Source organism: Lissotriton vulgaris, chromosome 12 (genome assembly GCF_964263255.1).
Source record: "Lissotriton vulgaris chromosome 12, aLisVul1.2, whole genome shotgun sequence".
NCBI classification, from domain to species: domain Eukaryota; kingdom Metazoa; phylum Chordata; class Amphibia; order Caudata; family Salamandridae; genus Lissotriton; species Lissotriton vulgaris.
This window is the reverse complement of record NC_141700.1, coordinates 287,682,485-287,703,038: the sequence shown is the minus strand read 5'-3', so window position 1 is coordinate 287,703,038 and position 20,554 is coordinate 287,682,485. Positions and strand designations below refer to the sequence as shown.

At 42.0% G+C, this 20,554-nt stretch overlaps 1 protein-coding gene across 5 annotated transcripts in view; it reads left to right on the top strand.

Moving 5' to 3' along the window:
• The window catches only part of LOC147673982 (fatty acyl-CoA hydrolase precursor, medium chain-like), a 408,709-nt gene that overhangs the window by 151,137 nt on the left and 237,018 nt on the right, over positions 1-20,554 (top strand). For all 5 annotated transcript variants that reach the window (XM_086945063.1, XM_086945066.1, XM_086945065.1 and 2 more), the window contains exons 6-7: positions 2,194-2,347; positions 16,236-16,349. In XM_086945063.1, the coding sequence (XP_086801189.1) occupies positions 2,194-2,347; positions 16,236-16,349 (268 nt within the window). The remainder of the gene's footprint in view (positions 1-2,193; positions 2,348-16,235; positions 16,350-20,554) is intronic.

The window sequence follows — 20,554 nt, the reverse complement described above, 5'->3', positions numbered from 1 at the left end:
ACTTGTTGGCCTTTTTCCATGCAGCCCAGCGGGGGGCACCACAATTGTGGCAACGAGGCCAATATTGTCATATTTAAGAAAAAAGATAAGCTGCCAGATCAGCCAAGGTCGTATCGCCCAATCTCCCTTGTCAATTGTGATGGGAAGATTCATGCCAACATTCTGGCGAATCGCCTGGCAAAAGTTATTTCTCCCCTAGTATCCCTAAAACAGCATGGCTTTATCCTAGGTCGAGGGACCGTAAACCATATTAACAAAATTGTGACGTTTTTCGATGTGGCTCAGGCTGAATCCAGAGATTTAGGATTAATGTAGCTTGGGATTTTCTCTGGGAGGTTATGCTGCAGATGGGGCTTGGTCAGGGTTTCATCCAGGCTATAAGAGTACTTTACCAGTCACCTACTGCTAGGTCTGCTCTATGGGACTTGTCTCAGACCCTATCAAAATCTCAAGAGGCACACACCAGTTGTGTCCACCTCCCCCATGCTGTTCGCTCTATACATTAACCCTTTCTTATGAATGCTTGAAAGTAGCTCCCAGATTGAGCCCTTTCGCGTCTTGGAATATAATTTCCTTGTTTTTGCATATGCCGATGATATCGCCATAACAACTTCGGATCCTCTTACAGCTATTTTCGAGGTGGAAAGGTTCAGTTGAGTGCGGCGCAATATTGGGCTATAAGATCAATATTTAGAAAACCCAGATCCTTTGTACGAAGGATATTATGGCTATTGACCCTAGGGTGGTTAAGGAGGTCACGTATCTCGGAATTAAGATCCTAGACAACCTGAAAGATCTGGTGGACGTTAACTGGGGGGGATATTACCACCAAGGTAAAGCAATCACTATACAGATGGGAGTGTCTACATTTATCTTTGGTAGCCAGAGCCAATATTTTGAAAATGAATATACTTCCCAAGGTTTTATATTTTTTTAGATCTGTACCCTTAGAGGTATCTCGCGCCCAGCTACAACATTTGCATGCCCTCTGCTCTAAATCCTTATGGGCTCCAGCGAAACTTCGAAGGGCTATGCAGCTTATGACACTTCCCAGGAAGAGGGGGGGTTGGTCGGTCCCCGATTTCACACTTTATTATTATTCGTGTCTTCTATTAAACATGCGGATAATGTTAACTGGAGAAAATGTTAGTAACGCTGCTGAGGCTTCCTCAATCTATCAGATGTTGCTAGGTGAAGAGGTCAGGAACTGCCTCTTTTAAGAGGTTGGATAGGAATAATTCTAAAAGAACGTGCTTCAAAGTCTTGGGGGCAGCCTTTAAAGTTTGGAGCACAGTACAAAAGAATCTTCAAATTCAGGGGTTATCTCTTTATACCCCTACGGCAGCCATTGGTATATTACCCTCAATTTTCCAGGACACTGTAGTTAGTAGCTGGAGATCTAAGGGTATTTCCCAAATTGGGGATGTCTATGAGGCCGGGGGACTCTAATTATCCTTTACAGATTTAGCTAATACATTTCTACATAAAAATCAGTTTTTCACATTTTTACAAATTCGCGATTTTCTGAGCAAACAATCTATAATGACGGAACCTCTCAAACTAGTTGAAGCTATCAGGAGTCAGGGTAGAATAGGGATTTTATATAATATTCTGCTAGATTTAAGGAGGGATGATTTAGATAAACAGAACTCTAAATGGGCACTCAAGGTGGGAAAGCCTAGTGTTTCCTTGGAAAAGGCGATTGAGCTAGGGAACCCTATGTATACATTTCGGTACCTGCTCTTTCACGCCACAGCTGTGTCTAAAGTCTTTGTGGCTCCAACCTGAAGTATCATCTTTTGAATCGTGGAGAGCCCGGTTCTATAGCATATATAACTTAGAATGCAGTCTCTATGCTTATAAAGGGTCAAGGAAATGTAAACTAAGTATTTATGTATGGGGGGCATTGATAGCTCACATGAACTGTTAAGGGTGAACATGACTGTAATCCATTGTAATGATTTTAGGTATAATCGAATGAATTGAATTGCTTTTTTGTCTAGCTATTAGATATTTCTGCATATGTAACTTTTTGGATGTTTTGATACTGTGGATATTAATAAAACAATTTTTTTTTAAAGTAAGGAAATTACTGGAATTGGCAACGCTTTACAATGGTTAGCCACTCACAGCTAAACTTCTTTTGTTTTAAATATATCTAATGTGGTTGGTCACTGTTGTTTCTTTTTTTAGTACTGGTGATGAGCATGCTCGTGGTAACTGGGGATTGCTGGATCAGGTGGCTGCTTTGCAGTGGGTTCAGGAAAATATTTTTTATTTTGGCGGGAATCCAGACTCTGTGACCATATTTGGAGACTCTGCAGGAGGAATAAGCGTTTCAGCTCTGGTAAGTTTTTTAATATGTTCCATAATGACCCAAAAAACTACGTTCCAAATCAGAGTTATTTATGTTTGTATCAGTTTTTGAATAACTCCACAGCCATAAAGCAGATTTTGGAATTTTGAGGAAGTGACACATATTTAGAAATTCTGCTAAATGAAACAGTAAATCTGGTAATTGTGATCTTTGATTCAGATAAATCCCATTGTTTCAGCCCTTATTGTTCTGTCTTTAAGCCAGACGTTCCTGAAAACAGTTATGTATTTAAAAAAAAAAAACAGAAAACAGAGTGACAGTGAGCCACTCTGTGATGGACCATCAGTAAGGTTTTTGTCACTCATGTTCTGTAGGTGTGAAAAAGGGGAGTGTGTTCAAATAGCTCTCATATTCCGACTTACTGAGGAGACTTTTATATTTTTAGGCAGTGCCTGCTGCCAGTAGCATTTTGCCAATCATGGATTTGATCACATTTCAAAAAGAAATAGCTAAAGTTATGCCAATTTTATAAAAGTGTTGTCAGAAAATAGTTATGTTTGTCATTCTTGGGGCTTTGATTAATCTTTTTAACATGGAGAGGGGATGGCATCAAAAAATTTTAAGAGCATTGGTCTATGCCAATGCATGAGGGTTTATAATTGAAAAGCCATATTTCTAACTTGTAGTGCTGTATCTGTGATATACTTAATATGAAAGCTATGTATTTTGAAAGCTAACAAATGTCAATTAATGCAATGAGAATTTCTGCAGCGTTTCAGTAGGCATCTTAAGGTACACCCAAAATATGAAACTCAGTGATTCTTGTGGTATGTCGACTATATAACAGTGGAAATAAGTCAGAATAAAATGCATTGTTTACCTATCAATGGGACTTGAATGGACGTTATAGACGAAAGACCCAAGCTTGAGTGGTTTATCACAGGCAGCACCCATTTGCTGGTACTTAGACATCTATAGTTGTATGTTGTGTTTATCCCAAGAGCCCCCGTAATCTGTTAGTGTTCAGACTTTTAAGGGACCCTTGTGAAAGATGAGCCACCCTAAAAAAAGCCTCCTCTTGCTATTTCCAATGACCCTTGCCCCTGCTAAACGCCATAAACTAAATGAAGAAGCTACACGAAATCTGCTTCATTCCCATAACGTTCACTAGGATTTTCTTGAAATCCATTAAACATATTCAGTTTATTTCACCCTCCCACACCTTCCTCAGTCATTTGTGTCCTGAGCCACCCCCCATGCCTCCACTACCTTTCTCTGACCTTCAGTTTCCTACATTATGGAATACAATGCCTTTGTTCTCTTTTAGAGAGCGGTAAGCAGGCTTTGGTCACCAGCATGTTGAAGGTATACTGTAGTGTAGTTCCTAGTTTCCCACTAGGCCCTGTGCATTGGAATAACATAAACAGTAGTATCGACGTAGAAGTGCAGATCTTCCAGGCCTCTACTGACTATGCTAAACTTAATTGGGTTTGTTACCAACTAGCTCAGAGGTCACTGGAAACTTTCTTGACTGAATAGGAAGTGATCAGCTTCCCTGGCACAGACAAGAAGGGATTCAGTTTTCCAACAACCGTGCAACATGACAACTTTGCTCCTCAGATCAAGAGTCAATCTCTAGGGTCGTGTGGAACAATAGACAGTTATTTTACTCAGTCAGGTTAGTGCAGATTACTTTCACAATATGTAGAGAATAGAGAGACGGGCGTTTGTCAATAAAGGGTTAACATTTATTGAACAGTCTTTCTTCTCGTACAAGAGAAATGAATTGCCACAATTGCAAGACTTGTTATGATAAAAAGTACGTACAGTAAGATAAGGATTGCGAAATAATACTGTAAAAGCATTGATATGGTTTCTTAGCCATACAATGGTTTAAAAGTAATAAAACATATATACAGTCATATATACATTAGGCTAAAATACTCAACTGGTGCTTCTAACTACGCCTACCCCAGTGTACCTGACCTAAGCCTAATACTTGGGAGGGGAGTAAGTAAGTAGCTTTAAGTTAAATTGGTTTTGCCAAGGTTTGCTGCAAGAATTCTCACTAAGGGTTTAGTCAACACCATACCTCTGAATAGAATGATGGAGGTCTGGTATCTCCTTCAGGGGGAACTCGGTATCCCAGTCACCCGCGAGGGTAGACCAGAAACGCTGGTGCTGGATTTCTCTGCAGGAGAAAGACAGCGTCTCTCTTCAGCGCATCGAGGAGAAGGAGGGGGGACAGCGTCCACGGGCAGCTGGCATCTGCTGGGCTCTTCGCAGAGGGACGGCTGTTCAGCTCCTAGTTTCACCACGCCATCGTTCGCGCTTTAGCAGCGATAATGGTATCAGCAGCTTCAGGCGACGGGCAGCAGGCTGCAGCAACAGGGGCTTGCAGACAGCTAGCAACAGGGCAATTGCTAGCAGGCAACGTTGGTAATATTTATATCTGACAGGTGCCTGGTTTGACGTAAGTTTGCTGGACATAAGGCGTCAATTAAAGATGTCACTAGGAAGTGATAGCTATCAGTTGCTCATTAGAGTTCCATTACTAATCAAAACACAGCAAGCGGGGATTTCCAGGTTTGCTGAATTTTTATCTTGTTGAAGAACTCGGAGTGTTAATCTAGGAATCTCAGATAGTGACTTCTGCTCTGTCATTGCACTAATTGGTAGCAAAGGAAGTGGCAGAGAAAACTATTCTGGAATGTGGCTCTGTTCGTGTGAGGCCAGAGATGACTTTCTGAATATCGCAGTTGAACGGTTATGCCAATATAGGGAATAAATGGATTTATAGCCGAATAGGGGCATAAGGTCACAGTATCGATCAGGATCCTAGATAAGCACGCAACACCCACTCCACAGGTTCATGTCCATCAAATTACTAAAACTAGAGCAATAAGATGCATGTGTAACATTGCCCACCCCAAAATACATAAATGCATTCGAAATAGGCGTATATTGTAATACGTGAAAATTATAGGTACTGTACGTTTTTGAAGCATAGAAATCATTCAAAAATTATTGCATATGAAATCAATGAACGATTATGCAAAAGAATTACACATGAAATATCTCTGGAACAGAAGAAGGGCGAGATAAATCATCACATATAAATGCATTGCAATAAATGTGCTAGAGGCTGGTGTAAGGTTATGTCTCTAGATGTGTTTTAGAAATAGAAGTTGAAGCTTCTGTTCTCTATGAATAGTTTTTACCTTAAGCAAAGAATTGTTCGTGCCAAAAAAGGGTGAATATTAAAAAAATGTTCAATTCAAAAGAATTAATGCTTGAACGGGGAAATAGAGTTCCAACGCTTTTAGCAGTTTTTGTTGTTCAAAACTGAAGGCCGAATTCTGAGTTCATGGGAATGCTGTGTGTCGGAATGCTTCTCCAAAGTTATTATTTCTGTTCAGGTGAAAACATCATATCAGACAGGCTCTCAAAGAATTTGTCTACAAAATCAGGTGACAGTTCAACCAAATTCGATAGTGCTGTAACTTGGCAGGTGTGAGAATGATTGCTGTCATCATAGTCGGGATCAGCAATGCTCACAGAAGGTCGTACCTGGGTGATGTTGCTTTTGTCCCTTGCTCCACTGTTACCACCTAGTCGTAGCACAGGAGTCTCAACGAATGCCGTCATCAGGATTGGTAGCCGCTGGGGACAACACAATACGTGAGCCGTTATCGGACTGAGCAAAGTATCGACTTCCATTGGTACTGCTGATGGAAGTGAAAGACAGATGTCCAACACGCACTCATCTCCGCATAGCATACATCGAAGTACCGGTAAGATACAGTTCTGCCATATAGGTCTGAATGAAAGGAACCATGTCATGTTTAGATCTCTCAGCCTGGCCAATCCAAGGACGTTAGTTATCCTGTCCCGGTAGCGCATTGCTAGGATTGTCTCTTCCATTCCCATGGGAGCTATGTCTGAGCTTTGGCTTGCCATAACGAAGCAGGACGGTCAAAAATAAAATCCCTGCTACAAGTCCCAAAAATAAGGGTATGCCGCCAAAAACAGGGTGGACAAAATTAGGAACGATTCCCAAAATTGCTTGAAAAGGGGTTAGCAGTCCCGTAAAAATCGTCTTAAATATGCCTGGGATGCCTGTGGCACTAGACATGTTAAGGAGTTGGCTAAGCATTTCTACGAAATGCACGGGGCAATTTGTTGATAAAAGTTCATGAACTTCAGTAGCTGTCCTTGCAACTAGAAGATCATACGTCTCTTTTGATGACGTTATGGGCACTGTTGTCTGTAAAAGCACAGACTTCATTTTGCTTAAAGTATCAATTCGTATAGAATAGAGATTCAGACGAGGCCAGATGGGAGTCACTGTGTCTGCAGGCCCTCTCGGAAACAATGCCTGCATACAACATTTGACCATGGATGTTACTCTTACTAGATAACTTTTCCCTGGAACAAGGCCACAACATCTGTGATCCGTTCTAAGAATGTAACTCTCGTTTGCAAGTTGCATAAAGAAGGGCTCTATCTGAGTTGCAGGTGTGACTAGCTGGTGGCATGAAAGGTTGTTAGAATTTCCATCACATGCGCCGTGTAAATTAATACCCTGGCACAAAAGTATACCGCTTAGTGAATGTTTACAGTTTTCACCACTAAGAAATACATTTTTGTCGCTGTCACTATAGCATGAATGTGTGTATGGTAATTTCCATTCTGATTTTACATATCCTTTACCCAATCGTTCATACTGGTCAGCAGGTATGTACTCAAGGCACTTTTTAAATCGGAAAGTTGTTATCGGAATAGTGATAATTCTGTGTATTATCCATTCAATGACAGGACTTTCTGACATTGTCAATGGTAATCTCTCGAGTTTTTCGATGCTCAGGATTGTATAGTCTGCTCCTTTCTGTGCCAAACTGATTTGTTTATCAGTAAGGTTAAAAATGGAAAATAATGACGTTGTGTTGATTAAACGCCAAGGCACATAGCCTGAACGAAGATTTTGCAGCGTCCAGCCTAATTGTATAATAGAACGTAATTGTGACTGGCCATGCTGTAACATTAGCAATTCTCTGTCTATCACATCAAAGGCAGAGGATACAATATTGTCCAACGAATATATTCTGGAAGACAGAGTCATTAACCCATTGTCTACTACAGAAAGTGATTTTTCCAAATGAATACGATCAATTTCTCGTATTTTTTCTGCTGTTTCAATTTGTGTGACTTTCCAAGCCTCGTTGTAAGCAGCATAGATACTGGTCGCTATGAAACGCTTTTGACGCTGTTTGCGTGGTCCAAGAATGAAATCGCGCAAATCAGCACCATCTTTTAGTAAAGACAAGTGTTGCTTAATTTCAGCCAGTGTGGATGATGTTAGCCATTCAAGGCAGAGTTTCCCTACACTGTATGTTGTTACTATCCCTGGATGTTGTCTCTGGGAGTATCTCGGGTCTAGTCTGGTCATTTTTAACCCCTGTGTTTTATTCAGGAATCTATCTTGACAGCTGTTTGTGTCAGTAGGCCAAATTAACCACTTTTTCCAATCAGGATGTGTTCTGTTAAAATTTAAAATTTGTGAGACCTCTAACTCAATATCTGTAGTTGTATTTTCAGGTATTGGCTTTGGAATAGACGGTGTTTTAAGGTCTTTGATCTTAGCTAGGCCAAGACAGGATGTTTGGTGTATTGTGTCATTTAAAAACATCATTTGTTCTGGTATCATGCAGGTTCTGAATAGTGCTTCAAAGCCTTGTACCTGCCAATCTTTTGTACCTCAAATTGTTTTCGTTTCAATGTTATTTTTCCAATAATCAAAACCAAATGTCATCATTTTTTCATAAAATGCTTCTGAATATATCAATTTAGAATTTGTCAGCATTGTTTTCATTCCTGTTTTATCTAACAGTTTGTAATAAAACGTTTCTGCATCACTGGTGTTAAACCCTGAGAAGTATTTGAATTTCTCAAAAAATGCTTTAGAACTGCTTTTAGGTGGTGTAGCACAATGTTCCCATTGATTATACATAAAAACATTTCTAGGCTGTGCAGATTTATGCAAGTAATGATCACCATAATGTGTGTAGCAGAATAATTGCTCATAACTAGACGAACCTTGTAAATAATCATGATCTGTGAATCTAGCTGACATTACTAAATCAGACATCATGTCATTCATACTGTTGAAGTCCCAATCATCAGAGAATGTACTAGGTTTTACAAAGTCACTTAAGGAAACCTTCAGTTGATGAGGATACTTCAGGATTTCGACCGGACCATAGATCTCATAGTCAGTTTTCTTCCATACTACCCCACCAGGTATTGGAATTGCTGTGACATTTACTGTTGACAGTTCTCTTTTCTTCACGTGGGATGATCTGTGTGGTTTCAGGACTAGGTTGATGTTCTGACTTGCTGTGTCCATTGTACTATATTTTCCCTCAATGAATTTTCCAAAACAAAGTACCATGATGAGCCAAAGCAGGAGGAAAAATACACCTAGACCGAACCAGAACTCTAACCAAGGTGAAATAAGGTAGATTTCCTTCAGTTGATGAAAGAGTTCTGTTGCTTTTTCTTTAAAAGTCTTTTTTGTTTCTGGCATCACTTCGGGGTCGTTTTGATCTTCAGAGAAGTTGTCGAAGTTGATGAAATAACCAGAGGCAGTTCTGTCAATTGTTGGGATTGTTCTTTCAATCTGTCTTTCGGTAGCACTTTCTGATGCCACATTATTGTAGACTGGTGTTTCTTGACGAACTGTTTCAATCTGTGTCTCAAGAGGCACGAGTTCCATGGCATTATTGCATGGTCCTTCTCTGTGCACTGCAGGCTGATCGAATGTGATTAGTCTTTCAGTTTGAACCTCTTGGATTGTTGCAAGTTTGGGTATTCTGTTGTTTCTTGGGAGTCCATTGGGCCTACTGTTGATTATAGGCCACATGCTTGTGGTTTTACCAGGTCGATAGACATGACTCTGTTTTCCTTTTTACCAGCAAGGGGCGGTAGTACAACTGATCTTGTTCCGGTGACTGCCAAGACACGTACTGCTTTTCTGTAAGAAGGCCCAAATTCCTTCTTCACCGCAATCTTTTCTCTGACTAGATCCCCAATCTTTGGAATCCAGACAGGCCTTGCTGGGGCTGTTGCTTGTGGTGCCTCGTCAGTGGTAGATGGCTGTTGCTTTAACTTTATGTTGCTTAAGGATTTTCTTGTTTCATTCAGTTCCTGTAAAACAGCCAAACGATCTTTGATGTCAAAGTCTGTTGTTTTGTCTTGTACCACTGACATCTGACTATCGAGGTCCTGAATGTTCATTCTAATTCCGAACAATAGTTCGTATGGGCTGAAACCTTTTAGAGAATTTCTTGGCAAGTTATTAAGACTGGTCTGGACACTTATTAGATGTTTGACCCACCCAGCGCCTGAACCTAATACCTTCGCTGTTATAGATCGCTTTATGTCCTGGTTTTTTCTTTCAACCACACTATTCCCTTCGGGGTGCGACGGACAAGAATACCGCAACCCAATTCCCATGCTGGCCATGGCCTCCTTATAAGCTCGAGAGCTAAAAGCAGGACCCTGGTCAGAATGGAACGTGGTAATTGCGTATGTGCCGATATAGACTCGCAGATCTCTCTTATAACAGTTCAAGCGTCAGCCGAGCGCTGGAGGCTACATTATTTAAGTGTGTTTAGCCTTAACTGTGTACAATGGGACGCGCTTCTCTTCTTTGATTGCGCAGATAGACCGCCGTTTGCTGTCTATCAGGGTTTCTGAAACTACACTGGCCTGTTCATTACTGCGATCTCTGTTGCAGTCTTCACAATTTTGAGCAAAACATTGGATATCTATGCTCATTCCTGGCCACCAGTACTCTGATTGTAATTCTTTCAGAGAATCCTTAATTGTTTGATGTCTCAGACCCAACCCCATGTGTGCTTCCAGTAAGATGAAGCCCCTCCTGCTCCTGCTTGGAAGTACTCTGTCCCCCACTCCAGGGATTCGAGCAAAAGGAACGGAGTTTGCATCGATTATGTATGCATAATTGAGTGGATAGTTCACGGGGAGAGCTGCACAGTCGCCTTTTACGGTCGTTTTTACTGCCAGCATGGTTTCCCCGTCTATGTATTTTTCTGCACGCTTTTTCGTGGCTACGGAAGCCGGGTTAGTTGCTTCCGCTGTGGCTGTATTAGCCAATGAATTCCCTGCAACGTGAACGCCAACACGTTGAAGACTCTGTGCGTGAATCACGTGAGTCTTTTGTAGTTCTTTGTGTAAAAGAGCTACTTGTTTCCAGAGCAATTTATGCTTTATTGTGGCACCTGTGTCATCTTTGTAGTCGTTTTCAATCCACCTCTGCAGTTTATTGTTGTAAGAGTTGACGCAAAAATGAGAATCACACACGATAAGTGTCGGGAATTCACGTTCTGCATTTTCGAGCGCCATCTTTAAACATCTGATTTCAGTTCTCTGAACCGAACAGTTTCTTACAGATTCAGTTTTTGTTATTTTCGGTCTGAATCTACCGCACAGCCAACGACCTTTAATAATCGCACAGGCTGCATCGTAGGATTTACTCCCTACGTTGAAATGCTGTACAAATCTTTCTGTATAGATTATACAGGCGTATTGTGGGAGAGGCAGAAGTTCGATTGGCAGAGGATATTCTTCTTCATACTCTAAATCATTCAGTTCTTCGATTTGCGGGGCGAAATAGTATTTCGCATCTTCCTCTCCTAGAGAATCTACACACTGTATCCATTTCGGATCCAGTGATACTGTAGGCAGGTTTACTGGGCTGAATAGCGCCTCGAAGGCGGATTCCGCTGTGAGGATATTAATCCGTTTGCTGTGTGCTAGTTATCTTTCATTTGCTAATGCAATTTGCACTGCTTTCACAGTTCTTTCTGTGAGACTGAATGCTTTTTCTGCTTGTGTGTACAAGTGAGATTTAATTGAAATTGGTACCTTTTCTCCCTCATTAGAGGTCAGGTACGTGAATCCGTATCTTCCTGGGATGACTCGGATTACAAGATCGCGTGTGTTGTCACGTGTATCTAATTTTGTTTTTGCTAACATGTCTGTTTGCAGTAATCTCAAAATTTCTGTGTGTTTTTGAGTCCAATTGATTTGTTTAAAATCAGTTTTAATTAGTTCGTAGAGAGGTTTAACCCTCTCTGCGTAATTTAGAATGTAAGTTCTTCCGAAATTCAGAAAACCTAGAATGGATTGTAAATTCTTCAGCGTTTTTGGAGCTTGGAGTACAGCGCACTTCTCTAAGAAGTTGTCCGCTAGGCTTTTCCCTTCACTTGCTACTTCGTACCCTAAGAATAGTACTGTCAGATGGGCAATTCGAGACTTTTTAAAGTTGAATTTGTAACCCTCTGCTGCGAACCCAAGTATAATGGTGTTCACTCTTTTCAAGTGAGTATCCAAGTCGTCGTCTGTGAGATAAATATCATCTACGTAAGATAATGCCTCATCATCATATATTTGTAGTAACTCTGTTACTCTAGCTGAGAATAGTCCTGGGCTGTTCTTGAACCCCTGTGGGAGTCGACAGAATTTTTTCTGCGACCCAAATGCGGAGAAAGCGGTCAAATATCTGCTTTCTGGTGCAAATGTTTTGACAAAAGAAACCATTAGATATGTCTAATGTCGTTTTATATTTTTTCCTAACTATGTTATTCATTAGGGCTGCACTATGCGAGTTTTGTACTGCAAATGTTTTACAACATGCATTAAGATGTCTGTAGTCCAAAACTAGACGATATGATTTGTCTGGCTTGGAGACAGGAAACAAAGGATTGTTCATTTGAGAGGTGCATGTTTCAATCACCCCCTGGTATTCAAGTTGATCTAAAATCTCCCTGACTTGTTTTTTAGCTTCTTGCTTAATGGGATACTGCCGTTGGGCAGTTGGTTCACTTTTTAATTGGATTTTGTGAGGAGGAGAGTCCTCATCCCATCCTACATGATTTTTATACAATGCCGGTGCCTGGGCTACTGCCCATTTCCTTGCATATGTATATTTTTTTTGAATCGGAATGTGATTCGAGAAGGCAGGCATAATCACTTCTTCGCCACGAGGGCACTCCCTGACAAACTCTGGGGGCCAATCTTTTTCAGCTAACAGAATATCATAGCCTTTTGAGAGCTTATCCCAAAATAGACCCTTTATTTTCCTAGTCTTATCACCCTCTATACGCAATGTTATTTCGTATATTTTATGGGGCTCGCTAAGTCTGGTGTCGGCAGTTTCAACCTGAATGTATTCATTCGTGTCCACTGTCTCCAGATGACTCATCAAGATCTTGCGCGCTATACTGATTTCTGCTGCACTGTCCAACATTGTCAATGCCAACTCCCCGTTTTTCAACTGTGTCCTCAGTATTCTCGGCATGGTTGATTACTCTAATACTGGCTACCTTCTTTTTTGGAAATTGAGATTTTTTACTCTGAGCAGGTTCCTTGTCTTTGGACTTGGTGTGCTCTCCTGGGTCTGACCGTCCTCTTCTTTCCGATTTCTGCGAAAAAGATCGAGAGGGACGTGTATCAATACTTTGATATCTATCAGGTTTTTTCAGATTATCCCTATTTCTAAGGTTATATCTTTTCTCAGAGGGCTCCCTCTGGGGAGACTGGTGTTCTCGAGTCGGAGTTCTTTCCCTCCGTCGAGGAGACCTTCCTCTGGACTGGACAACTTTTTCCTTGGGAGTGGATTGTTTATTTCCATCCCAGCTATTTTTAGGAGTGTTTGAATTATTTTTAATAAATAATTTTTCAGGATTTTCGAGCAGTTGGGGCTTTACTGGTTTTCCACCCAAGCAGTCTCTACCTAATTCTTCATAGCATTTCTCTATGATTCTGGCAAGCTTAACTGGCTGATCTTTTATATCTGTTTCCTTCAACTTCTGGCGGATCTCCACAGATGCTGCTTCTCCCTTTATGTTGGCTAATAATATAGCCGAGACCTGCTTGAAGTCTTTCAGTAATTTCATACCAAGATTTAAAGCAGGCTCTGGACCGTATTCATTTTGAATCTGTTTTAGCACTTCTGGTATTACCGCCATAGACGGAACACCGTGTGTTTTTGTGTAAATGGAAGCAAAGACTGTACCCCAAGTGTCGCAGTCCTCCACGTGTGGTGCGATTCCCATAGGAAGGCAGATTGTCAAGATTCTGTGTTTCTCAATAGGGGTAGTATCCGGAAATACTGCATCTATTTGAGTGATTTTCTGTGCTAACCAGAACGGGATTTGTTCCTGTTTTACGGGTGTTTTACCAAGACATGACTGTATGTTCTGTGGTGTAATTTTATTAGTGTTCCCCTGATGAGGGGTCAGCTGTGGTACATTAACAGCTGGCTGGACTGTTGCAGTCCGCATTACATATTGGACTAATTGCCTATGTATTTTTATAAGTGTTTTTAGCTGTACTAACAGCTCTTCTCTAGACATTTTTGCAATGTCAGGATGTGGTGTGTAGCCGGCTAGAACCGGCCACGTTGCTGCTGGTCTACCTAGTGGACCGAGCCTGGTAATATGATCATTATGTTTTAGGGCGCCATTAAACCAGAGCAGGTGCTCTTGGAATTTTAGTGGGATTTCAGTCTCCTCGAAAGGAGCGTACTCTTCCGGAGGTTTCTCTATTTTGTAATAGTGAAACTCTTTTGTTGTAGCGTTTGCCGCTGGAAAGTTTATCCTTGAATAGAATACCTCTGTCTGCCGATATTCGTGAGCCTCTATCATGAAAATTACTGTACCACCTTGAGGTGTCAGTCCGTTCTCTATAAGTTTTAAAGTTATAGATTTTCTTAAGTGGACCGGGATGATAATTGCATCCGGGTCAGTGTGTTCGGGACCCTGCTGAGTCGCATCTGCTGCGGCCCCAGTGGTTCCGTTTTCTCCTGGCATTGTATAAATGCAGGTTTTGCAGAGTAGGTCTCCAAGGAGACAAAGATTAGGTGCACGGTTGTTGGAAAACTGACTCCCTTCTTGTCTGTGCCAGGGAAGCTGATCACTTCCTATTCAGTCAAGAAAGGTTCCAGTGACCTCTGAGCTAGTTGGTAACAAACCCAATTAAGTTTAGCATAGTCAGTAGAGGCCTGGAAGATCTGCACTTCTACGTCGATACTACTGTTTATGTTATTCCAATGCGCAGGGTCTAGTGGGAAACTAGGAACTACACTACATGGCCCTGCGCATTGGAATAACATAAACAGTAGTATTGACGTAGAAGTGCAGTTCTTCCAGGCCTCTACTGACTATGCTAAACTTAATTGGGTTTGTTACCAACTAGCTCAGAGGTCACTGGAAACTTTCTTGACTGAATAGGAAGTGATCAGCTTCCCTGGCACAGACAAGAAGGGATTCAGTTTTCCAACAACCGTGCAACATGACAACTTTGCTCCTCAGATCAAGAGTCAATCTCTAGGGTCGTGTGAAACAATAGACAGTTATTTTACTCAGTCAGGTTAGTGCAGATTACTTTCACAATATGTAGAGAATAGAGAGACGGGCGTTTGTCAATAAAGGGTTAACATTTATTGAACAGTCTTTCTTCTCGTACAAGAGAAATGAATTGCCACAATTGCAAGACTTGTTATGATAAAAAGTACGTACAGTAAGATAAGGATTGCGAAATAATACTGTAAAAGCATTGATATGGTTTCTTAGCCATACAATGGTTTAAAAGTAATAAAACATATATACAGTCATATATACATTAGGCTAAAATACTCAACGGGTGCTTCTAACTACGCCTACCCCAGTGTACCTGACCTAAGCCTAATACTTGGGAGGGGAGTAAGTAAGTAGCTTTAAGTTAAGTTGGTTTTGCCAAGGTTTGCTTCAAGAATTCTCACTAAGGGTTTAGTCAACACCATACCTCTGAATAGAATGATGGAGGTCTGGTATCTCCTTCAGGGGGAACTCGGTATCCCAGTCACCCGCGAGGGTAGACCAGAAACGCTGGTGCTGGATTTCTCTTCAGGAGAAAGACAACGTCTCTCTTCAGCGCGTCGAGGAGAAGGAGGGGGGACAGCGTCCACGGGCAGCTGGCATCTGCTGGGCTCTTCGCAGAGGGTCGGCTGTTCAGCTCCTAGTTTCACCACGCCATCGTTCGCGCTTTAGCAGCGATAATGGTATCAGCAGCTTCAGGCGACGGGCAGCAGGCTGCAGCAACAGGGGCTTGCAGACAGCTAGCAACAGGGCAATTGCTTAAGGCAACGTTGGTAATATTTATACCTGACAGGTGCCTGGTTTGACGTAAGTTTGCTGGACATAAGACGTCAATTAAAGATGTCACTAGGAAGTGATAGCTATCAGTTGCTCATTAGAGTTCCATTACTAATCAAAACACAGCAAGCGGGGATTTCCAGGTTTGCTGAGTTTTTATCTTGTTGAAGAACTCGGAATGTTAATCTAGGAATCTCAGATAGTGACTTCTGCTCTGTCATTGCACTAATTGGTAGCAAAGGAAGTGGCAGAGAAAACTATTCTGGAATGTGGCTCTGTTCGTGTGAGGCCAGAGATGACTTTCTGAATATCGCACTTGAACGGTTATGCCAATATAGGGAATAAATGGATTTATAGCCGAATAGGGGCATAAGGTCACAGTATCGATCAGGATCCTAGATAAGCATGCAACAATACCAGATAGGTGCTTAGCTTTCACAATGTCCACCAAGCTTCTGCAGGATGTGGAGGATGAAGGGAAGAAGTCAGTGCATTGCTTTCCAGGCATTGATTCACATCAGGGGAAAACAGTTTTGGAATTTTTTTGTGAAACGTGACGGCGGTAAATAACTAAAACAGTTACTTCTGTATATTCTAAACTATGTTAATGCGCTGTTACATTAGTAATAATTCTTGATCACATTTGATATTTTATAATGTCTGCACCATTTAAATGTAAAACAATCTTTATTCTGCAGGTCCTGTCCCCCTTGTCCAAGGGATTGTTCCATAAGGCGATATCTCAAAGTGGGTCAATATTCTTTCCGGGCTTGTTCTGCACCGAACATGAAGTCATACTCCTCATTCGTGATGTAAGTTTTTTGTATGGGGCCAATAATTTATAATATTTGTGAAGATTGTTTTAAAGAAACCTGGTTCTTCCTATAATGAGCTACAAATACCTCTTAGTCATTTTAGGATGCAAGCCTCGTCTGATTCCCCTGACTTGGTGACCATGAGAATTGCATTGAAAAACAACTGATGGTAAAGTCAACAAAAAGCACATGGAGTTACCTATTACAAGAAATCAGAATTATGGGTCAGGTGTACAAAGTATTTTTATGGTGCAAATACTAGGATTAGGAGTTTGTGGCCACAAAAATTGTGTTTACAATGTACTAATCCCACTTTAGGAGTCAGTAACTTTCTTTCAACTCCTAGAATTGGTTTTGAAATGGACAAGGAATCACTATTTGGGGATTGGTGTAGGCGTCTTTTTCAAATCGCAATTTACATCCATATGTATCAATGTATTAGGACCAAAATAGAGATCTGAAACCATGGAAAAGTTACCAACCCCTAAATTGGGGCAATAACCCATTTGTAAATAGGGATAGGTGTCCTTGGGGCCTCTTCCACTTTGTGAATGTTAAAAAATTAATGTTTGGTAGGAAGTAGATAGTGGTCCACAAAACCACTGCCAACTCTGACACAAACTTTAATGTACAAGAAAACTTTCCGTTAACATTCCTTGAAGGAAAATGGACTGTATTGCAAAAAAAGGGAAACTTTATTAAAAATTAGTCACAGACATGCAGGCTTGCTGACCCTTGAAGGCTGCCATCCCTGTGATAGTGGTGTAAAGACATGGCTTGGCAGTTCGGGCTGGACTGTTCCCATGAGGCACAGGGTCAAGGCTGATTTGCATATGGCCATGTCTGAACTGGGGTGGTGTGGAGTGCAAAAAAACAATGGATTTAGGCCCATATCTCTGTACTGGGGTGAATGTATGACATTGTTCTGCATTCTGTCCATCAACTGTTGTTTTTGTAGCTGCTTCTGCGGCATGCACCTCAGAGAGCCTGAAGCTGCTTGAAAGTTTGGGATGGTTGGGCCAGTTTATTTATTTATTTATTTTAAAAATTTATAGAGCGCGAACATATGCCCGAGGGCATCTTGGCGCTAAAAATCGATTTGTGATTCCCTACTGATGTTGTCGGCCCAGTCATTGGTTAAACAGCCAAGTCTTTAAGTTCTTCCTGAATGACAGCAACGTATGACTCATCCGAATTGACAAAGGAAGAGAATTCCAGAGTCTGGATGCTGCAACTGTAAACCGTCTATCACCCCAGGTGACTGTTCTCGTACGGGGAATATTTAGATGAAGCAAGGTGGCTGATCTTAATTGTCTTGATGGTCGGTATGCGTTATCTGATTCCTAAGAAACTGTGGACCCGAGTTCTGAAGGGTCTTAAAAACCAGGCACATTGTTTTAAATTTTACTTAATTTTTGATAGTCAACCAGTGAAGATTGCGAATAGTTTGAGAGATGGGTTTGAATTTAGGAGTTTTGGTCAACAGTCTCGCTGCTGCATTCTGCACAGATTGCATTTTATTGATGACTCTAGTCTGTGCACTAGTAAACAATCCGTTACAATAATCGAGTGATGATAATACCAATGCACTCACCAGGGTTTTCCCTGCAGCATCAGGTAAAAACGGAGTAATTTTTTTTATAAGTTTCAGCTTATGAAAAGCTGTGGCTGCAACTTGATTTGCATGAGCCGAGAAGTTGAGCTTTTCACCGAATACTACTCCCAGATTCCTGACCTTTGGGACAGGACATGGCGGGGTACCAAAGGATGAAGGCCACCACACAGGGGACCAGCAAGGGGAGAGGTTTCCAAAAATTACAACCTCGGTCTTTTGGGAGTTTAGCTTAAGGGAATTGGCGGACATCCAGTCCCCGATAGCCAGCATACCCTCCTGAAAACGCTTTGCCACATTTTCTCCATCATTTTTGATGGCAATGACCAATTGGGTGTCGTCTGGATAAGAGGTAAGGCCCATCCCGTATTGCTTGATGACGGTAGCTAGGTCCGACACATAGATATTAAAAAGTGTCGGACTCAGGGATGAGCCTTGAGGCACCCCACAAGGTAGAGAGAGCTCACTAGATTTGAAAGGGCCCAAGGTGACTACCTGGGTCCTATCCGCCAAGAAAGAAGTCAGAAGATTCTTCGCTCGCTGCTGGATTCCCATCTTTCCGACACGGTCGATCAAGATGGAATGATCGACCGAGTCGAAGGCGGCAGATAAATCCAGTAGTACGAGTACTGCCATACCTCCCTGGTCTTTGATGGCTTTAATATCATCAGCGGCTTTAATTAAAGCTGTTTCGGTGCCGTGATGTTTGCGGCACCCAAACTGGGTATTATCCAGCAAGGCATGTTCTTCAATATACTCCGATAGTTGGTGATTCATAGCCTTCTCTACTACCTTAGCCAGGAATGGAAGACTGGCTATAGGTCGATCGTTTTTTAGGTCATCTTTTGCCAAATGAGGTTTTTTCAGGAGGGGTTTTAAGAGTGTATTTTTCAAGGTGGTGGGAAAAACTAGTTCACATTTAAACGCTGCCAAGCCATGATTCACCATGCACCAGCATGTCACACCCCTTTCAGTAGCACTCAGGGAAGGCTCTGTTTCCCATCATAACCACTGGACCAAGGATGAGATGTTTAGTTCTATTGTGTCCATGTCACATCCCAATGATTGTTTCCTGTACTCACCTTCAGTTTAGAAAGTGAAAACATATGTCACCAATTGCCTCTTTGCATTCTGAGATTAGAGTTTCCATGCAATTCTCCTATGGCCTGCTTCATTGTTTCTGACTAAGAGTTCTAAGATTGCTTCTGACAGATTCACTTTAATTATTGTCCTTGAGCAATTTCAGAAAACGCAGCTTTCAACTCTCTGGAAAAATTAGAAAAAAGGGAGCAGACACCCCTTCTTTCCCAGTCTCTGACTCTGTCTAGGCACTTTGGAGGCTGTTATTGCCACTGGGGAGCTGTTGCAATTGCTGCTGGGGACCACAAGTCCCATTACCCCTCTTGCTGCCTGACGAACCTCCAACTTGGATTATATGGCGCCGACGTTGCCCTGCTATCCCGGCACACTTTGATTAGAAGGTTTTTTTACCACTGGGGAGCTGCTGACATCGCCGCTGGGGACGATGAGTCCTATAATCCCTCCTGCTGTCTGACAATCCTCAAACTTGCACTATATAGTGCCGATGCAGTCCTACTGTCCTGAAGGCACTTTGTTTGGATGCTGTTTTTACTGCTTGGGAGTGTCTGATGCGACTACAGCTTGCACTCTATACAGCCAAGCCAGCCCCGCTGCACGGTACAGGTGTGGGCTACGCCATGGCAAAGTCTGGGCCAAGGGCGGTCCCCCCCCTGCGCCTTTCAGCGCCAGGAAGAGACAGGGCAGGCCCACCCCCTTTGGCTCTGTTTGTAACGTCGGTTGATAATTGATCAGTAAACTCACTCTCTGTGCTCTTGTCTCTCCTTGCAGGACTTTTTACTTTCCATGGCCTTGGTCCACCTAACTGCTTGATTGCTTGATTTGCATTGTGTGTCTTGTCGGTGCCATTGTCTTATTGTCTGTTCTCCCTTTAAGAGCCATGGGCAAACAGAAAGCATCTGATAATTCTTTGGGTGTTGGGAAGGAGCTAAAATCTGCAAGGCGCCATGCAGCTGAGAGCTGTGCTCTTCAAGTAATTAATGAATTGACTGTTTAAGTAGAGAACATGATTAGTAGTGGGAGATCAGTCCCTGACACGCCTGTAACCAGGAGAACGAAAACTAAGTGTGACAAAGACTCCTCTGGATCAGCCATTAATTTGGTCAAATAATCTGGGCTGGTGGACACCGCCACTGTTCCCATTTCCTCCTCACCTGCAATTTCCATTGGCCGTTTGTCATTCGGGCGCTGTCTGTTCAAAACACACTGGCTGCATCACTACCCCCACCTTCCTATGCCCTTATCCAGGCTCTAGATGGTATTTAGAGCCTGGTTGTACGTCTTAGAACCAAACTTACGTTTTTTAAAGTCGTTGTCCTTTCCTTAAACACAAGGGTGTCAGATCTTATTGTATTCAACAATAGTTTATTGGTAAAGCTTAGGGAAAGGGAGAACTGTTCAAGCCATCCCCATGTTAATACACCCTCCTTCCACATAAGTGGCTCTACTGGCCCCAGGGCTTTAGTGTTGGATGTCCATGCCAATGGGGATC